This window comes from Helianthus annuus, chromosome 10 (assembly GCF_002127325.2).
Source record: "Helianthus annuus cultivar XRQ/B chromosome 10, HanXRQr2.0-SUNRISE, whole genome shotgun sequence".
Classification (NCBI taxonomy): domain Eukaryota; kingdom Viridiplantae; phylum Streptophyta; class Magnoliopsida; order Asterales; family Asteraceae; genus Helianthus; species Helianthus annuus.
Genome location: NC_035442.2, coordinates 4,670,483 through 4,692,558, shown reverse-complemented (window position 1 = coordinate 4,692,558; position 22,076 = coordinate 4,670,483). Strand labels below are relative to the sequence as shown.

Genomic DNA, 22,076 nt, shown 5'->3' with positions numbered 1-22,076 from the left:
TACATTCACCAAATGGGGGAATATTGCCAGGCAGCTGCCTGGCACCCCCCCATTGGACCACCACGTTTATTATTTTATATCCATTGTAAATTACGTTTTTGCCCTCAACTCAAAATAAAATAACGCTTTTTGTCCCCATCTCAAAATTACGCTCTTGCCATCAATTCAAAATTACGACTTTGCCTGGCACTCCCCCACTGGACTAACCAGTTTATTATTTTATATCCATTCTACAATTATGTTTTTGCCCCTCTTTAAAATTACGGTTTTGCCCCCAGCTCAAAATAAAATTACGCTTATGTTCCCAGCTCAAAATTACGATTTTTCCCTCCATTCAAAATAAAATTGTGGTTTTGCCCTCAGCTCAGAATTACCTTCCCCCCCCCCCTCCCCCCTTCAAAATAAAATTATGTTTTTGCCCCTAGCCAAAAATTACGATTTTGCCCTTTGTTAAAAAATGTGATTTTTCCGCGTTTAAAAAATTGTGATTTCGCCCTTAATTCAAAGTTACGTTTTTTCCCCGGTTGAAAATAAAATTATGTTTTTGCTCTCACCTCAAAATTACGATTTTGCCCTCGGTTCAAAATATAATTGTGCTTTTGCCTCCAGCTTAAAATTACGATTGTGCCCTTAGGTCAAATTTATATTACGCTGTTACCCCAAGTTCAAAATTACGAATTTGCCTCTGTGAAAATTTACAACTTTGCCCCTGGTTCAAATTTACATACTGCCATTACTTTAGCTTTTGGCAAATTACGATTTTACCCCAGTCAAAAAATACAACTTTCCCTCAGTTAAAAATTACAATATTGCCACTGTTTTAGTTTTTTTCCAAAACTATAAAAGTGTTTTGTTTTAATTGGTTGACTCGATTTAATTGTTTTTCGTGTCAATGAGCTGCCTAGCACTCGCTCATTATTCGGCCATCGCCCCACAACACGAACGAGGCATCAACTAGTTGAATACAATTTGAACTCTACTTGTTAAATAGTGACAATTTATAGCTTTCTTTTCATATTCTATTCTATTTTAATATGACAAACAAACAAATGTATATTTATTTACAAACAAGGTGTCTTACCTCTAAAAATAAAAGGCGACGGTTAACGTACAATATTCTTTAACAAACGAGTGTACGCGATGAAATTACACACGTTAGAAAACTCAAAACCTTAATCATGCATGTTGAAAAACATAATCATGCATGTTGAAAAAACTTAATCACGCACGGTTATGATTTTTCAACATGCGTGATTATTGTTTTTCAGCATGCGTGATTAGGTTTTGAATTTTATAACGTGCGTAATTTCATTGCGTACACTCGTACATTAAGGAATTTTGTATTTTACACTTTCTAGCAAACATATAAATTATTAAAAAGAAATCAAACTAGTTAGAAGTTCACAAATATGTATTTCTTATGTATTAAACTTCTTAAATGGTCTTATATATTACACTCTTAAAATAATACAATTTTTATGATTATACTTGATAGATTTACTATTTGTGTAAAAAATAAATAGTTAAAAAATATATCTAGTTTAAACTGACGTGGCATCAACAGGGCCGGCTCAATAGGTCTTTTAGGCTAGGCATGGGCCTAGGGCCTCCAATTTTTTAAAATTCTATTTAATAATTAGCAATTTTGATGGCACAGTTTATATAAAAATATATGCCATCTAATCTTAAAAGAATACCACCCCAACTTGATAAATTCCTTTTCCTCTAAGCAATAGGTGAGCCATTCGATTCGTTCGATTCCCATTCAGTATTTTACTTTTTGTTGTTTTCTCTCTTTTTCATTGAAGCATATGTGCAGACTTGCATCTAATACACCTTAATTTCTATTGAATAAGTTACTTTAGCTAAACACTATACGCTTGGTTTGGACTTTTTGCTCTGCGAAACTATAAATTATTTTCTTTATTACAATTTATATAAATAATAATAATAACAACAATAAATATTTATATAGTTTCAGTTTGGAATTCGGTTAGAATATTTGTGTGATAATTAGTAACTGAAAAAAAGGATTAATTTTGTATATGGATTTTAAAATTACTAATTTATATATTAATAAAACCATAGGTCGTTAGAGACTTAGAGATTCATTATTCACATCATCATTTCAATATTTATTTTAGCTTTTAATTTCACCCTATATACTAATATAATATACACCAAATAAAGAACAGGCTTTAGAAAAAAAGACCCAACTCTAAGATTGTAAGTAAAATGCAAGTTCGGCCTAAATTAGGGTTGCCATCATCAACGTCTACCTTCATTCACCTCGTGAACCATAACATTGGTCAAGGTCCCGATATTTTCTTTATACCAATTAGGGCCAAAATTATCTTAGTGCATCTCACACCAAAACCCAAGTAACAACTATCAAAATAGATATTTTCATTTATACCATTTCAAAAGGGCCTCAACTTTTTAGTTCGCTTTAGGCCTCCAAAAACATTAGAACGGTCCTGGGCATCAAATAAGTGCAATTTGGCTTCAATTATATAATTGATTTAATTTAATTGAAATGTGTTTTAAACCTATTTTTTCATTTGTTATAATTAAAGTATTATTGCTTTTAGACATTGACAATTTTCTTGATTTTTTTTAAATTTTTTTTTTCATAATAGTAGTCGGCTTTAACTGTTTAAGAAGTGTGATCACCAAAAATAGTAGGATTCCCACTGATACACCGACACAAACGATGTCGTTTGTAAACATACTTCCATCCTTTCTTGTGTCTACTTTTTCTCTCTATGTTTCTTAGTATTACTACTATTGGTAATATTACCAAAATACCCTCCTATTATTGAGTAGGTTTCAAAAGTCTTTAACTTTGAGCATATCTTTTTCTTAAACCGTTTCATTATTTTATACCGTCTAAATCTGGTTAAAACCCGTGTATTATACGAGTGGAATAAAAAAATATTAAATAGTTAGTAATAGAGATTTAGAAAATATAAAACGGTATTTGAGATATATATATATATACATACACATAAAAGGTGAAATAAAATATAAGTGGAAAAAAAAAACTTAAACTCAAATGAATTGTGACTGGTGACGCAATTAGTTGCTTATTTATTAGGTATACATTTGATTAACATTGGACGGGTTAATTGTCATGTACATTAATAAGAGTTAAGTTGATTTGTAACCTAAGTATACTCAATAAAGAAGATAACTTAAACCATACATCTATCTATCATGACCAATGTTTTAAAAATCATATTGATTGTTAAACCAACAACTAAACAACTCGTGTGGTTTTGCTATTCGCCCGATCGCCTAACAAAGAGAAAAGATTTTTTCACCGGTTTTACTTCATTTTCACCTTTTTCGGTCCATTCAAACCGACATGCTAATTTGTGCATGACGACCTAACCGGTCAACCCAAATTAAAACACAATTTAAACGATTTTTGAATGAATTCCTCAAAATAAAAATCTACAGATAAAGGTATTTATTTCGTAGCAACTTAAGCTCTAATCAATCATTCAATTGACACTAATAATGTCACATTATTGTTGAAATTGACTGATGACGTCTATAATGTTGTTATATGTAAATCTATCACCTTTAGTAGGGAAAAAGTAGAATGGACAAAATGGTGGGTGACAATCCACCCTATGTAACATCATATATTGTTTGGTTGCATACGGAAATAGGTTCAATCTTGTATTTATCGTATTTTAGAATTTTATACAAATAAAAAAAACAGTAACTATTGAATCAATATAATCAATGATAAGATATTTTCATACATATTTTTATTCAAATACCACAAACGTGTTACTATGGAAGATGTGTTATAAAAACTACAATATAATACACATATAGCTAAAAGCATAAGTATAACATGCATTCGAAATTTCGAATTCATCTTATGTCAAATGAGTTGTGTTCGAGGTTAACAATATAAAAAACAAACCCAATTTAAACCCGGAAATCATGTTGGAAAAATAAACCTGAAGATGATACGAGCTTTCACGGATAAAATGAATCCAAACCGTCTAACATGAGACGTGTTTTATACTCTAAAGTTACAAGTTTACAAAAAAGAAAAAGAAAACCCTTGATTTGCACACGACCTATTAGCTAGGGTTGTAAACAAGTTAAGCTAACTCGGTCTGACTAGTTTATTTTAACGAAGTGCAATGTTGAGTTTGAGTTCATCTTGGGAAGTTATAAATGGAATTGGAAAGCTAGGAAAGGAAAATAACTACTTAAGCCCTTTAGAATGGAGAGTAATGTTTTATGGGAGGGTATTTTAATAATTTACAAACATTCCAAAGGAAGGTTAAACATTTAATCACCCAAGTGAAGGTATGTTAAAATCCATTAATTGTGGGAACTGATTGGAATATATTCCAATGTCAATTTTTTTTAAACGGACAACAAACTCAATCCCGAGTATTGTCGGGGCATCCACTGGATAAACGGAGTACTCCGAGAGTAACCCGAGTCCACCACCAATTCCGGGGGAAACCCGGTAACCCACCCGTCCATAGGCACGACAGTGAAATTACCGGTAAAACCCGTTTGGCTCAAGGATCCAACCCAGGTTTCCCTGGGTCTCCTATCATTGTCCACCAATGTCTCACTCTGCACCAATTTCAATTCCTTTGTTAGTCACCAAACATATTTTTCAGATGAAATTAATTCCAATTTTTATGAATTCCTCGAACCAAATGACCATCTAATGTTAGTATCCGTGCTACGCAGCAGGACAAGTAATTAAATTATTAACTTAAATGTTTATCTCACCAATAGCTTGTAAAAACTCCTAATTCCTTTGTTACATACTTTGGGTTTACACAGATCTTGACTTCCTAATTTACTTATCTTTTCGTAAAATGTTTGTATACATGTTTTTAGAGTTAATTGACCGGATGGTCCCTGTGGTTCCATGTTTTTTCACGTTTAGTCCCCACCTTTTGAAAATAGCAGGTGTGCTTTCTATGGTTTGTTATTTTGTTACTCGGATAGGCCCCTGAGTAGATGTCAGTTAGTTTGGAAATATCAGGTATGCTCCCAATGGTTTGTCATTTTGTTACTCGGATAGTCCCCTGAGTAAATGTCAGGGGACTATCCGAGTGACAAAATGACAAACCATATGGAGCATACCTGCTATTTTCGAAAGGTGGGGACTAAACGTGAAACCACAGAGACCATCCGAGTTATCAACTCCATGTTTTTATGTGATGAACATTTTATCCCAGTGTATTATATTGTATTAATCCAAAAGATAGTCCAATAAGTGTAATGCCTCTATGAACCATTAGACTATCCACTATCACAACCCAATCTCTTATTAAAATACTAATTTCTCTCTCTTCCACCTACACAACCCAACCCAATCCAATTTTTCAACCGCTATCACAACCCAACTTAAACTAATATTTTATTATATAAATATGATTGTAATTATTCTTTATCATAAAAAAATAGAAGTTAAATAATAGAAAAAAAAATAAAGAATTAATATTACGTTGGTTGTTGGTTGCAACCATTGGTTGCCAAACCAACCTGGTTGTCTATAAATTTCAATTATTTAATTAAAATAATTTCATACAGTTTTGTCTTATTTGCCATGTGGCAACCGTTTGTGCAATTTGGTCACCATAGTGGATAGTCTTAGACCATTAGGAACCATGAAGGTGTGTAAAACGACGTAGGATACGATGAACAAATAAAAACAACAGTACCTTGAATGAACTTAGAACATGATTGTAAAGAACCTAATATGACATAGTTTATATTTATGTTTCTACTCTAATATGACACGTTTATGAATATAAATAGATATTAAACCAAGCATAATAATATTTACCCCACATTTACGAATGTAAGTTTTCATGATTTCCCTACACTAAAAAAAAATGTTAACTGTTTTTTAAAAGTTTGCATTTTTTCAGTATCATGTAAAATTAAATAGTGTTTTAAAATTTACACCACGTTTAGGAATTCAAGTTTTCATGATTTCCATATACAGATTCAGTTTTATCAAAAAAAAAAATTGTTTACTACTTTTTAAAGTTTACATTTTTCAGTATCTTATAAAAAAATCTAAAACGTGTATATGCTAGTTAAAAAATGAAATTAAAAAATATATGGATAAAGATGATGAGATAAAAGTGTAAGTATTCTTTAAACAACCAAAACTTGGGTAAAGACGATGGTGCAAAAAAAAATCCCTTAACTAGCTGATTAAGTATTGTATCATAAGCTAATAAAATGTTGTAACTACTTAAATTCTAGAGACATCTTTCCTAAAAAGACAATCTTATCCCTTAACTAACTTGTTAAATATTATATCATAAGCGGATAAAAAGTTATAGTATACATATGTGTAGATATCTTTTAGATTAATTAACACGTCACGTTACTTGTGAGCTATATTGTGAGCTATCTGAGACTGGGTCGCTTAAACACTAGGCGTAGAATATTATTTTATAAAATAAATAAGTGTGAATATAATAATAATAATAAGTTAAAAAGTACAGGAGTTATGTGCCTTACGTCCCTAAGGTTTAAGTGTGGTTTACTTCTCTGATGTAACGCCCTGCTTTTTCGTATATTCCATAATTAGAAAGGATTGTTCATATTTCTATTTTTGGAAATCTTGTATTATTGTATTTCGTCTTTTCATTTGTATCGTTGTAAAATTCGAGACTTGAATCATAAATAAAATTCGTATTCCTTACAATTCATGTTTTACATATTCGTACATGTTTGTACACTTGGATTCATAAAACACTTGATACTATATTCGTAATTCTTGAAAATATGTGATAAACTAGCAAATACGTAATATACATGGATTCTACGCTTTCTACGCATGATTTGAAATTATACGATGCTGGTACTCGATGCATATACTTAATCATACGTGACCATGCTTGTTATTATGTTTAGGTTACTTAAAATCCACTTATAATATGCTTTTATTACATATAATGCCCCTAAAATACATTAAAACCGTCAAATATGAACTATAGGGGGCTAATATGTTAAAAAATCAAACTTGTTCCCAAATTACCCACCCTTGCATCGCGCCACAGGGACCCCCCCCCCTTTGTGGTCGCGCGACGCTACACCCCTGATCCGACAGATTGTTGTTTGCAGCTCCAACATTGGCCAATTTTGTGTTTTTGGTTGTGTTTATTGCATTAAATGGTCACCTAAACCAACCATAATCACCTCCTATAAAACCCAACTCACTTCCACACTTCTCCCACTTTACAAACTCACTAATCCACTCTCTAAACACTCCAAATCTGGTGCAAAAACAGTAACAAAGTAAGATTCATATCAAGTTACAAAATTGAGTTTAAACTCACTTATCTTCCATCTTCTTCACTTCTTCTTGTTTCTTAGTACTTGGAACAACCCTAGGTATGTTTCCATAGGTTTTCCATAGAAAACCAAAGATGGAACATCACCATAATGAGGTTAAAAGTGCAAGAACTTTCTGTTTTGATCAAGAAGTTTATTAAACATACATAAACTTATGTTTTCCTCATACATTCCTATGTCCTTATGCCACTAATCAAGACTATGATTAAGTGTGCTTAAAAACAAGGTTGTAACATACTAATTCAGAGGTTTTAATCCTCTAAACTTCCTGTTTTCAAAAGGGTTTTAACCCACAAGTGTTGAACAAGACTTGAACTTGTGTATGTGTGATTATTTGGAAAGCTTGGTCTATCCTACTTACAATCCACACTTCACTTGATGATTTCTCTTAGTTAGTATGTATATTCCATTTCTTTATTGTTCATTCATGTCCATCCTTGTTGCCTTATGACAACTTGTGCATTGGTGAATCTAAGAAAAAGGTTATCTTCCTACCTCTATGCATGACTTCTATGATAATCCTTGTTATATTGTTGGACTAAACTTATAATATACTATATGAAATATATAAAATACATATAATACATGTAAGAAACCGAACCCTTGATGCTAACCAAATGGTTATTCGTCAAGTTACTAAGTTACATCATCTAGGTACTAAAGTTTCTCGTTACGGTTCTAATGGGTACATTAACCCATGAAAACATTCTAACCCCTGTGGGTTCATAGTGTCAAAGACGAGTATTAGGTGCTAGATGATTATTTTCTCGTATACATACTTTTGGTGTATTTTACTTACCTAAATTCCAACTCTAAATATCCCATGAACTCCAATCCAAATACATTCAACCTCCTAATCCCATTAAACTCGTCAATACTTGGATAATCGGAAGACCCAACAAATTTGTGAGTACACTTGACCCGTTTTACTTTTTAAAACACTTTGGGTTGTAATATCTTAATATACAAACTTCACTAACACACACATAAACATGCTTTATATTATCAATCCTATATACATGCTACTTGTTTACTTAGATTCATGCTAGATTATACATGCTTTATGTCATTAACTTTGCTAAGCCCCAACTTAAACATATAGCGCTATAGGAGTAGCACGTCGCCCGTCGGGGTCTTGTTAAGCCTTTATTTATTCTTGAACGGTCTCGTTACTTTTGTGGCGAGGGATGCTAAATACTAGTGGACACTTGGGTTTGACATATTGCGATGCATGCTAGTTACCTTGTTTACAAATTGTTATGTGGATTCGAGAAAATGCTTTTATACTTATGCTATATTCATACAAACCCCGTGTACTCGCCAATGCTTTCGCATTGACACTTTAATTTAAACATGTTACAGGTTTAACGATGATGTTGATGATGCATGGAACATAGGAGGATGTCTAGATACTCATTTTAAATTTTGTATACTTATTGTAATGTAATTCTTTCGTTTCAAGTTGTTGTAATGTATTTTTTCCTTTCCATGTTGTAATCGAATTCTAATAGTAATAAAAGGAAATTCATTATCTAAATACTTGTCGCAAATTCTAGTTTTATGTGTAATGAGCAATCTATCTTCGTATCACTCCGATGTTTCCGCCATCGGTTGGGGTGTGACACCTGAGCTAACTGGGTTAGTTTTTTTTATTACTGAAATGGCACGTTTCGAGAATATCAGAAAGGAAAATGGTGCAATTTTAAAACTTGACCTGAAATGACAAAAGTGAACAAACTAGATGGACGTAGATGACACTTAACTCTTCTATAAAATAAATAGAGTTAAATACCATTTTAGTCCATGTGGTTTATGCCATTTTGCCAGTTTAGTCCAAAGGTTTCATTTTTCGTCTGTGGGTTCAAAAAGGTTTCAGCGTTACCATTTTAGTCCACTGAGTTAACTTCATCCATTATTTGTGTTAGAGTTGAATGCCATTTTAGTCCTTGTGGTTTGGGTCATTTTGACAGTTTAGTCCAAAGGTTTTATTTTTCGCCTCTGGGTCCAAAAAGGTTTCACCATTGCCACTTTAGTCCACTGGGTCAACTTCATCCATTTTTTCTGTTAACGAGAAGGGCAATTCTATAAATGATCGAATTGTCTTTCTCGTTAATAGAAAAAATAGATGAAGTTGACTCAGTGGACTAAAGTGGCAACAGTGAAACCTTTTTGGACCTATATGCAAAAATGAAACTTTTGGACTAAACTGGTAAAATGACCCAAACCACATGGACTAAAATGGCATTTAACTCTTTCTGTTAACGAGAAAGACAATTCGGTCATTTTACATGGCCGAATTGCCCCTTTTATTTCACATAATTACATATAAAATGACCGAATTGTCCTTATCGTTAACAGAAAAAATGGATGAAGTTAACCCAGTGGACTAAAATGACAACGGTGAAACCTTTTTGGATCTACAGACAAAAAATGAAACCTTTGGATTAAACTGATAAAATGCTCAAACCACAAAGACTAAAATGATATTATTATTATTATTACACTATAAAGAAGCAACTTTTTTGTGCATTAGAAGTTGTACCCCAAGCTTGGGGAGTTTTTCAAAAACAAAAAAAAACTTGATTTTTCACTTTTAACCTAAACATTTTTTATATTTTGTATTTTAACCCCTTTTAATTTTTATTTACTTTTAACCCAAAAGTTTTCCATCTTTTATAATTTAACACTAACACTTTATTACTTACAACTTTGGTTCCCCATACTTTTTATCTTTCGCAAGTTTTTCGTTCTACGTTTCGTTCTAAATTTTGCGAGTTAAGATATCATAGCGTGCATGTGAGGTTCAACGCTTTATGATCTATTTTTTCATATTTGACAGACCCGTCGCAATGCGTCCATTTTTTCCCTTTTGAAAAGTTCGCCGCAACGGGCGGGTCCTAGATCAACTAAGTTATTATTTTCTACGTTTTACATTTCTAGTTAAATTGTATTAGGAGTTGTACCCCAAGCTTGGGGAGTTTTTTTTTTAAAAAAAAAACTTGATTTTTCACTTTTAACCCAAACATTTCATATTTTGTATTTTAACCCCTTTTAATTTTTTACTTTTAACCCAAAGTTTTCCATCTTTTATAATTTAAGACAACACTTTATTATTTACAACTTTGGTCCCCCATACTTGTTATCTTTCTCAAGTTTTTCGTTTTACGTTTCGTTCTAAATTTTGCAAGTTAACAAGTCTTAGCGTGCATGTGAGGTTCAACGTTTTTTGCTATATTTTTTCATATTTGACAGACCCGTCACAACGCGTCCATTTTTTCCCTTTTGAAAGTTCGCCACAACGGGCGGGTCGTAAATCCACTAAGTTATTATTTTCTACGTTTTACGTTTCTGTTTAATTTCTTTCGTTTTAACACACTGTAACGGGTGTGCGTGGTTCAACGATTTTAGTCTGCTTTTCATTCGGTGTAATTTTTACCATTTTATCTATTTTATTTTACGATGTTGAGAGTCGATGTCATTATGGCATTGGTGCTACTTGGCACAGCTTTACGAATGTTTTTAACCTATTAATTTTTTTACTTATATTTTGTTTCGGTTTACCCCTATACTTCCTTTACTTAAAAACTGTTTTTTACGTGCATATTTTATGTACGGGTATGTATAAATATGATTTATTCTGCATTCCAACGTAATTTTTTTTTTCATAGACGAGTCTGGTCAAATATAATACGTTTTCGTTTAAAGAAACCATTTTACGTGCATATTTATGTACGTTTTGGTATAAATTCAAGTTGTTTTACGTTTCGACGTAAACTTTTTTGGGAAATGATTCAGGTCAAATATAACAAGTTTTCGTGTTTATTTTATATATGTTTCGTAAAGTGTGTTTCGAAACGGGTGGAGTCAAATTATGGTTTCTTTTTCTCTCCTTTTTCCGAAAGCTCTAATTAATCCCTTTCGATTACATGTGCATATTTTCTTTCATACCCGTTATGTTTTCTATGTATGAGTTGGGTCACATATAATACATTATGATTGTTCGTTATGAACTTGGTTTACCTTATGTTTGATCTAATCACAATGTTTATACAGGTTACATTGAGTTCAACTGAATACGTCGAAATGTGTGTTTTCATATGATTAATGAATCATATAACGTTTGGACTAATCCATTCAATGTTTACCATGTACTCGCGTCGTAACGCAGACAGATCTTAACCCTAGTTTAATCTAGTTTAACTCAAGTAAAAGATATAATTTCGAAACTCCACATTATCTATAAAACTTAAAGCATATGAATTGCACGTGACCCAACTATGTCTTAATCTCTAACTCCTATGTATAATGTCTTCTGTTTACCTATACATACAAGATATTTATACGTATATCGATCCGCCGCCACCACCACCGTACCACCGCCACCACAACCACCGTACACACAACCTCAACATCATACGAACCAACAATTCAATCAGAAAACCATAAAACCTTATTATTAAACCCACCGACAGTCAAACCGACGATTTCCAAACCTTGAAATTACCATTATACCCCTCACCGGACCCACTTACAACTCACACTCTCCACTTTATCTCTCTCTCACTAAAATCATCAAACCAAAGATCTGTGTGTATGTAAATGTTCCTTCTGTATTAAGCCTTTGGCTTTCTCTCTCTAGAATTTTTCAACACAAGTTAACACCTTTCAGTTTTTTACCAACTACCCATTTCATTATATCAATAAACCTTTGTGGGTTTTTATTTTCTTGAAAAATTTCTTGATATTTTATTGCAAAATCACATCAAGCGTTTAGCTTTCTCTCTCTATAAATTTTCAACACAAGTTAACACACACCTTTCAGTATTTTCCCAACTACCCATTTCATTATATTAATAAATCTTTGTGGGTTTTTATTTTCTTGAATTTTTATTGATATTTTATTATTTAATTTAATTATTTTATTCCAAATTATATACGTATTTGCTGTTTACATTTCATTTTCAGGTGTATTTTAATGTGGGTTTGGTTATATCTTTGATGGGTGTTGTTTAAAGAAAGTGAGGGAAGAAAGAACACACACACACACAAGTGTAGAGAGAGAGAGAAAGAGGTAGAGAGAGAAAGCTCTCAACTTTCTTGATTTCTTGATGTGGGTTCTTTAGTTCCTCTCAAGTGTGTGTTTTCTGGAGTGTTTATGTGTGAGATTAGTGTGTGTTTTGTGTGAGATTCAATGGATACCAAAGGAAGGCTTGTAGCTGGTTCACACAACAGGAATGAGTTTGTTCTTATCAATGCTGATGAAGTTGGAAGAGTAAGATTTAATATTTAATTTTTTATTTTATAAATCTTTAATTCCCAATATGAATCTTTGTTTTTCTGAATTGGGTTTCAAATCTTGCTTCATTTTATTGCCAATTTTGCAAAATCTTGAATTTTTACCTATATTTGTGCATTTGGATATTGAATTGCTTGATTTTCCTGTATTTATTTCTGTCGGTGGCTTGAATAGTGTTTAAGAATTTACCCTTTTGGATAATAAATACTGTTCATATGTTAGATTTGTGTTTTGTATAACACAATTCATCTAGATTTAGATAGCGCTGGCAATTGGGTACCTGTTAAGACACGATTAGACCTGTTTGTTTGATTGAAAAATACACCCTTTGACTTTTTAATTTTTAAAATAATTAAAATTACAATATTAGGATCTATCATTTATTCATCTTTGTATATAAAACATAAAACTGTTTTATAAACATGAGGTAGAAAGTAGTTAAACGAGTCGTAATCATGTTTGAAACTTATGTTGTGCGTGCCGTCGGAAACCTGTTAAACCTGTTAAGACACGATTTGCCAGCCTTAGATTTAGATTTGAGATTTTCATAGCTTAGTTGACTTTAGATGAAAACTTATTGTAGTGTGGTTTGACTTCTTGATCTGAGATTGATATTAAATTTTATATATTTTTTTTTTGAAAAAACAGGTGACTTCTGTAAAAGAATTAAGTGGGCAGATTTGCCAGATTTGTGGTGATGAGATTGAAATAACAGTTGATGGTGAGCCATTTGTTGCTTGCAATGAATGTGCTTTCCCTATATGTAGACCTTGTTATGAATACGAAAGACGAGAGGGTAACCAAGCTTGCCCTCAATGCAAAACTCGGTTTAAACGGATTAAAGGTAGCGATAATCGTCTTTCTCGTGTTTAAATTTTGTCAATTTTGAAATTTTGTGAAAATAAATTAATGACTTGGATCATGGTTAGGGAGTCCGCGAGTTGACGGCGATGAAGATGAGGAAGGGTTCGATGATTTGGACCATGAATTTGATCTTGCAAATGGTCATGGTGGTTCTGAGGTGGGTCTTTCTTCCCGCCACAATATTGGGCGGGGCGCATATAATGGTTCGGGTTTTGCCACCCCTTCAGAGGTTGATGCCGCCGCTTTAAACCCCGAGATCCCTCTTCTTACTTACGGTCAAGAGGTACAAAGACAATTCTTCTTTTTGTGATTCTAATTATGTATAATTTAGGTGCAGAGTCCGAAAGTTATGACCGGATGCGTAAGTTCTTTAATTTATAAATATTTTTTGAAAATTGTGAACGCCGACTACAAAAACGTCACAGGGCCATTGGTCAAACCAAGATTTGTGAATTTTTACGCGATTTCAATTTGTGAATTTTTGAAAGTTATGATGCTATATTGAAAATTTAAGCACCTTTATTAACTACATAAACGTCACATTGTCCGTTGGTCAAAGTCAAGATTCGTAATTTTTGTTGCTTTGTTAAATTAATTTGCTATAGGATGATGGGATTTCGGCTGACAAACATGCTTTAATTATCCCGCCATTTATGAATCGGGCAAAGCGAGTTCATCCTATGCCGTTTTCTGATACTGCTTCATCGGTTTCTTGTAAGTATTAGTTTTGAACAAATTTAAAGTTTCAATTTTATTACTTTCTTGGGTTAGTTTTCATATGTTAATTGTTGGTTTTTTTTTTATGTTTTAGTGCCACCTCGGCCCATGGATCCTAAGAAAGATTTGGCGGTTTATGGTTACGGAACTGTTGCATGGAAAGATAGAATGGAGGAATGGAGAAGAAGGCAAAATGATAAACTACAAATGGTTAAACATCAAGGTGACGGTGGTGGCGGTCAAAACGATGGAGATGTTGATGATCCCGATATGCCGAAGTACGTGCTTTTTTTTCCAATCTCATTTTTATTATTTGATCTTAATTAATGCTCGTTACTTTAGTTCTCGAACAATGGTATATTGTTTCAAGAAAAACAAATCTTTTAGCAGATAATGTCAAAAGTTTTCGTATTTAACAAGTTACTTGATTTAGTCTTCATGATCCATGATTTATTAATTTATCTAAGTAAGTAATATATTGATTTGTCTCCAAGATTCTAATCTTTGTTATTTTAGAAGGGTATTTTTGGCATTTAATTGTGATTAGACACTTTAAGTAAACTATCTGCCGAGTCAAAATGTTTTTAGGTACAATAAAGTGTAAGATCTTGTCTTACTTGTTATAGGCATACTCACCTACGTATGTTAACATATATATATATATATATATATATATATAGTGTGTGTGTGTATATATATATATAGAAAAAGTATATCGTACATTACGGCTTAACGTACTTTACGTACGACAACGTGCGTGATTTGTTCTATAACATGCGTGATTAATGTTATCAATATGCGTGATTTTAAAATGAACGTGCGTAATTACCTGTCGTACGTGATGTACGTTAAGCCGTAATGTACGTTAACCTTCCTCTATATATATGTATATATATATATAGTGTGTGTGTGTGTGTGTATATATATATAGACCTATGCATTGAGGGTGCAATTTTGAAGAATAAATTTATTTGTAATGTATGTATAGGATGGATGAGGGAAGGCAACCACTTTCAAGAAAGTTACCAATTTCTTCAAGCAAGATAAATCCATACCGAATGGTGATACTGATTCGTATGGCGATTCTTGGTCTCTTTTTTCATTATAGAATCCTACACCCTGTTAATGACGCATACGCGTTATGGCTCATATCCGTCATTTGTGAGATATGGTTTGCGGTCTCATGGATCTTCGATCAATTCCCAAAATGGTTCCCAATTGAGCGTGAAACCTACCTTGATCGATTGTCGCTAAGGTATCCCTGTCCCTTTTAACCTTTTAAAGCTTACATTATTAGTTAGGTATGCACCTACCGCTACATCAGATGCCGTATGTGAAAAAAGAAAGGGTAAAGTACACGGATAGTCCCTGTGGTTTCTCAAAATTTTGGATTTGGTCCCTAGCTTTCCAAAAGTACACGAATGGTCCCGGTGTTTTGCACTTTGTAACGTATTTAGTCCCCAACTTTTGTCAAAGGTACACGGATGGTCCCTGTGGTTTGCACTTTGTAACGCATTTAGTCCCTAACTCCGACCTCATGAAACCTTTAGATTTGTTGGCTAGGGACTAAATGTGTTGCAAAGTGCAAACCACATGGACCATCCGTGTACTTTTGGAATGGTAGGGACCAAATCCAAAATTTTGGAAAACCACAGGGACTATCCGTGTACTTTACTCAAAACGTAAGCTATGTGAACAAAAGCTCATTTTTTTTTTACTTTTTAAGGCTTGAAAATTTTTCATTTAAAAAAAATATTATATAAAAGAGTTGTTGAAGAAACTAGAAACTTTGTATTAGGTACGAGAAAGAGGGGAAGCCATCTGAACTGGCGCCTGTAGACGTTTTTGTGAGTACGGTGGATCCAATGAAAGAACCGCCACTAATTACCGCCAACACGGTGTTATCGATCCTGGCGGTGGATTATCCGGTGGACAAGGTGGCTTGCTATGTCTCTGATGATGGTGCTGCAATGCTTACGTTTGAAGCGCTCTCGGAAACGTCTGAATTCGCAAGAAAGTGGGTCCCCTTTTGCAAGAAGTTTAACATTGAACCGCGTGCACCCGAGTGGTATTTTGCCGAAAAGGTTGATTATCTTAAAGATAAAGTGCATCCGTCATTTGTCCGGGAACGCCGTGCTATGAAGGTAAGAATATTAATTTGACTTTTTAGGTCAAACCTATTGACTTTAGAATGTTTGACTTGCCAAAATGATTGTTCTTTTGCATCTATTTGATAAGTCAAATACAAGGTCAAAAGGTTGACCATGTGAACTCGTTTTTCTTTGTACTAATCATAAACTATATGAAACACAGAGGGAATATGAAGAGTTTAAGATAAGAATAAACGGGCTCGTTACAATGGCACAAAAGGTTCCGGAAGAGGGATGGACAATGCAAGATGGTACTCCGTGGCCCGGGAACGATGTTAGGGATCATCCGGGAATGATCCAGGTAAGCATAGCATCTAAAGTTTTCGGACTTGGATTTAAGTTTATAATTTAATATTAATGAAATATTTTTTATTTTATGAAAATAGGTTTTTCTTGGGAACAATGGTGTACATGACATAGAAGGAAATGAGTTACCGCGTCTTGTATACGTTTCTCGTGAAAAGAGGCCTGGATTTGACCACCACAAGAAAGCCGGTGCCATGAATGCTTTGGTATAAACCTTACTATTAAATCAAGTATTTAATATTTAATATTTACTAATTAGTAAATATTAAATATTAGGGTAAATTACTTTTTTAGTCCCTGTGTTTTAGTAGTTTTAACTAGTTTAGTCCAAAAGCAAAAAGTTTAACGACCTGAATCCCTATAAGCATTTTCTTTAACCATTTGAGTCCAAATTTTAACATTTTGAGTCCAATTTTTTGGACTCAAATCGTTATAAAATGAACAAAATTGGTCTCAAAACGTTATAAAATAAATGGCTAGGGACTCGGGGCGTTAAACTTTTTGATTTTGGACTCAAGTGGTTAAAACCACTAAAACACGGGGACTCAAAAAGTAATTTACTCTAAATATTATGTTATAAACAAAAATAAATAAAAATTATATTTTGTAGAATTTATTTCATCTCGTATTATCTTCTTTGTTTTCTTGAAGATCCGAGTGTCAGCTGTCATCTCAAATGCACCTTATATGCTCAACGTCGATTGTGATCACTACATAAACAACAGTAAAGCACTAAGAGAAGCGATGTGTTTCATGATGGACCCCACATCCGGAAAGAAAATTTGCTACGTTCAGTTTCCTCAAAGATTTGATGGGATTGATCGTCACGATAGATACTCGAATCGCAACGTTGTGTTCTTTGATGTATGTACCAACCCCTTTGACCTTTACTAGTCAACCGTTGTATAATGCTATGCAGTTAATCTCGGTGATATATCGGTGATATATCGGTTATATCGGTCATATCGGTCCCCTAGTAACATATCGGTTTCAAATATCGGTCAAAATATCGGTACCGATAATATCGGCGATATTGACCGTTGTTTGACCGATATATCACCGATATTTGACCGATATCACCGATATTTGACCGATAAAACCGATATATCACTGAATTATCAGTGCTAAACTGCTATATATATAAATTCTGCGTTATATTAAAATTGCCGATATCCCACCGATATCTCATATCTCACCGAGATAACCTATATCTCAAATATCGGTCCTTGACCGATATCCGATATTTTACTGCATTAACTGCATAGGTATGATGTATTATGTATGATCGTGATTTCCGTTTTATTTGTAGATTAATATGAAAGGTTTGGATGGAATCCAAGGGCCGATATACGTTGGAACGGGGTGTGTGTTTAGGAGACAAGCATTGTACGGTTACGATGCCCCGACGAAGAAAAAACCGCCTGGGAAAACGTGTAATTGCTTGCCTAAATGGTTATTGTGTTGTTGCTCGTCGAGAAAGAAGAAAGCTAAAGGAAAGTCAAAGGAGAAGTTGACTAAGAGCAAGAAGAGTAAAGACACTTCGATTCAAATACATGCATTAGAGAATATCGAAGAAGGAATCGAAGGTAAGTAACGTGTTCAAACGAGACGCGATTTTGAAATATTTTCATTTTGTTAGTGTGGAATAATAAAAAGAAATAACTTTTTTTTTGTAGGGATAGATAGTGAAAAGTCGTCGCTTATGCCTCAAATAAAGTTTGAGAAAAAGTTTGGTCAATCTCCGGTGTTTATCGCTTCAACGCTTTTGGAAGATGGCGGTGTTCCTCCAGGTGCCACGTCAGCGTCACTATTGAAAGAAGCCATCCATGTGATAAGTTGTGGTTACGAAGATAAAACTGAATGGGGAAAAGAGGTATGTGAAAACAAGAATGAGTTTGAGGTGGCAAATGGGTGGGCGGGGATCGTTTGGTAATGGGTCAAAATGGGTTTTTCGAAAGTGGGTATTTTGTATATGGGTCGGGTCGACCCAAAATATTTTCATGTGCACAATTTTTGAAGTTCTTATAAATAGTCTATCTTTCGACCCGTTTGACACGTTTCCTTGTAGCGACATTTCTTGATTTTACTCATTTGAACCGTTAGAAATGAAACGTAATCCAGATCGACCCATTTATACCATAGTTGTTAATAGCGACCATAGCGGTCGCTATAGCGCGCTTTATGGCGATGCGACTATGTGTCGCTATGTTGGTTATGGCGATGAATAGCGAGCTTAGCGACAGTTTGGGTTTTTTTTTTTTTTTTTTTTTTGATGTTAATATCAAATAGATATAGCTATAAAATAGCTGGATTTATAGGTTTTTGTTAAATATACATGGAAAATATCATATATATATACAAGGGTATTTTGATGTAATATACATATAAAAATTTTCAAAATTCTTTTTCTAGTGTAATCGCTATTTATAAAATAGCCGTCGCTATTTGTCGCTATTCACTACGTAGCCTATAGGTGCCTTGTCGCTATTTGTCGCTATTCGTCGTCGACAACTATGATTTATACCTAATCGGTCAAAATAGTTTGAGTGAAAGTGGTCAAAAAAAAGTTTATACGGATCTAGTTGAACCGAAACACTTTCTAGTTCAACTTTTTGAAGTTTTTATAAAATTAGTGTGTTTTATATGATTACAATAATAACATATGTTTTTTTAATAAAACGATTTAGGAGGCTATATGCACTAAAGATACACGTTGGGTGACTCTCAAAACCGTTTTTCATTTTCGTGTTGGTTATATTTCTCGAATTTTCTCCTTGACCCTTTTCTAAAAACACAAAATGGGTCAAAATTGTCACCTCTGCAATTTTCAAATGGTGGGTCCCTTTTCTGTAATACGAGGAGAAAGATATGGGACCCACAAAATGGAGTGTTAGCAACTATTTCGAGATTGTTTATATTATCAAGGGCCGGTGTATAACTATTTTGTATCTGCAAAACAGGTTGGATGGATTTACGGTTCGGTTACAGAGGATATCCTTACGGGCTTCAAGATGCATTGCCACGGTTGGCGATCAGTTTATTGCATTCCGAAAAGGGCCGCATTCAAGGGTTCCGCTCCCATTAATCTTTCGGACCGTCTTCACCAAGTTCTTAGGTGGGCCCTCGGGTCAGTTGAAATCTTGTTGAGCCGACATTGTCCAATATGGTACGGTTACGGGTGCGGTTTGAAACCGTTAGAAAGGTTTTCATATATAAACTCGGTCGTTTATCCATTGACATCTGTCCCGTTGCTTGCTTATTGTACGCTTCCGGCTGTCTGTCTACTCACCGGCAAGTTTATTGTTCCTGAGGTAAGAATCATTTTCTGTTCTAATTTTTTCGTATGCGTTGCGCGGGTTTGGTAACCGGTCAAGACGGGTATTTTGTAGTATGTGCTGGATCGGGGCCCGAAACACTTTTTGTCCAAAAACAATTATAAGTCTAAATAGATAATTATATTATATTATAGGGTAAATTACTTTTTGAGTCCCTGTATTTTAGTAGTTTTAACTAGTTGAGTCCAAAAGCAAAAAGTTTAACGACCTGAGTCCCTATAAGCATTTTCTTTAACCATTTGAGTCCTTTTGAGTCCAAATTTTAACATTTTGATTCAAATCGTTATAAAATGAATAAAATTGGACTCAAAACGTTATAAAATAAATGGCTAGGGACTCAGGGCGTTAAACTTTTTGATTTTGGACTCAAGTGGTTAAAATCACTAAAACACAGGGACTCAAAAAGTAATTTACTCTATATTATATTATATATATAACAAAGTTCATGCTTGTGAATAGTGCGGTGGTGCTAAAATGCATCAACTCCTTATGCTAAAATAAGCCACCCTATCTACGCTAAGATGAGCCGCTTTTGTGGTTTGTCTTTTTGGGTGTTTTTTCTTAACTTTCAATCGCACCCGTATACTTTAAATAACTTAGGTTTGTTAGTTATTCGGATTGTCGGTATTGTACTTTTGGAGTTTTTCCATTTGGTTGCGATACCGAGTGTCGGTACTGTATCGATACCTTAACGAACTGAACTGATACCGACTGGATTCCCGCCACAACGCGCACGGGAAATTTACTAGTTAGTGTCAAATATGATTAACAAAATAAATTATTTCAAAATACGTAAGTTTTTAGCTTTTCTCTAATTGGGATTTTGTTAATTGTCATTTGCAGATAAGCAATTATGCGAGTATTCTTTTCATGCTCATGTTTTTATCCATCGCGGTTACAAGTATTCTCGAAATCCAATGGGGCGGTGTCGGCATAGACGATTTATGGAGAAACGAGCAGTTTTGGGTGATCGGTGGTGTTTCCGCTCATCTTTTCGCTCTTTTTCAAGGTCTTCTAAAAGTCTTGGCCGGAGTCAACACAAACTTTACCGTCACCTCAAAAGGTGGCGACGACGGTGAATTTTCGGAGCTTTATCTCTTCAAATGGACCACCCTTTTAATCCCACCGTTGACCCTTTTAATCATCAACATAATCGGTGTGATTGTGGGAATATCCGACGCGATTAGCAACGGGTACGAGTCGTGGGGCCCGCTCTTCGGCCGGTTGTTCTTCGCCATATGGGTGATTTTACATCTTTACCCTTTCCTCAAAGGTATGATGGGAAAACAAAACAGTGTTCCCACCATCCTCATTGTGTGGTCCATTTTGTTGGCTTCGATTTTCTCGCTTTTGTGGGTTCGGATCAACCCGTTTTTGGATCATGGCGGGATCGTTTTAGAAGTTTGCGGGTTGGATTGTGATTGAAGATATAGAGACCGAAGAATAAACACGAAACGGTGGATGGAAATCCGATATTTATCAGTGAATGTGTGTAGATAAAAAAAGGGTTGGTTTTAAATCTTTTCATTGATTCTTTTAAATTTGGGTAATTTTTGTGGGTTGTGAAGGATAGACTTTAAGAAAGATCTGTAATCCCAGGAAGAACATAAAGTTTAGTTTTTTTTTTTTTTTTTTTTTTTTTTTTTTTTTTTGTGGTGTAATTTAATATTTTCTTTATGTAGAACTTGTTAATGAATCTTTGTTCAGTCTACTTTGATATTTAGCTGTGGTTTTGATCAATTTGATCTATCTGATTAGGGTGCTTAACGCTTCGGTTCGGCTGGTTTTTGACAAAATTTTAAGTTGAAGTACCGCTAATTATCGTTTTGGCCGGGTTTAGTAGGTCAGCTGGACGGTTCAGTTTTGACGGTTTAGAGAGACTTGTTTTATTTGATAGTATGTATTGTATAACGCTAGTGGAATATATCATGCGTTGGCATGTCGCAATGGTATGTTCTGAAACTACGAAAAAATCATCTCACAGGTGTTTAGTCAACCGACTAAAACTGGTTATGCAAGTCTTGTATCGGAGGAGCAAAC

The 22,076-nt window shown here is 34.0% G+C and overlaps 1 protein-coding gene across 1 annotated transcript; it reads left to right on the top strand.

Annotated features, from left to right (window-relative positions):
- Positions 1-11,777: 11,777 nt before the first annotated feature.
- On the top strand, positions 11,778-21,747 carry LOC110883847 (cellulose synthase A catalytic subunit 2 [UDP-forming]). Its single transcript, XM_022131497.2, has 14 exons — positions 11,778-12,640; positions 13,313-13,508; positions 13,594-13,811; positions 14,134-14,242; positions 14,340-14,523; positions 15,234-15,500; positions 16,044-16,389; positions 16,559-16,696; positions 16,782-16,907; positions 17,353-17,565; positions 18,011-18,287; positions 18,378-18,574; positions 19,662-20,012; positions 20,880-21,747. The coding sequence occupies exons 1-14, from the start codon at positions 12,560-12,562 to the stop codon at positions 21,459-21,461; spliced, it is 3,285 nt and encodes a 1,094-aa protein (XP_021987189.1). The 5' UTR covers positions 11,778-12,559; the 3' UTR covers positions 21,462-21,747.
- Positions 21,748-22,076: the final 329 nt, after the last annotated feature.

Coding starts and splice junctions, on each gene's coding strand:
- LOC110883847 (XM_022131497.2), top strand. CDS start 12,560: ATGGATACCAAAGGAAGGCTTGTAGCTGGTTCACACAACAGGAATGAG. Junction 14,524..15,233: donor GATGATCCCGATATGCCGAA/GTACGTGCTTTT, acceptor ATGTATGTATAG/GATGGATGAGGGAAGGCAAC. Junction 18,288..18,377: donor TATCGAAGAAGGAATCGAAG/GTAAGTAACGTG, acceptor TTTTTTTTGTAG/GGATAGATAGTGAAAAGTCG.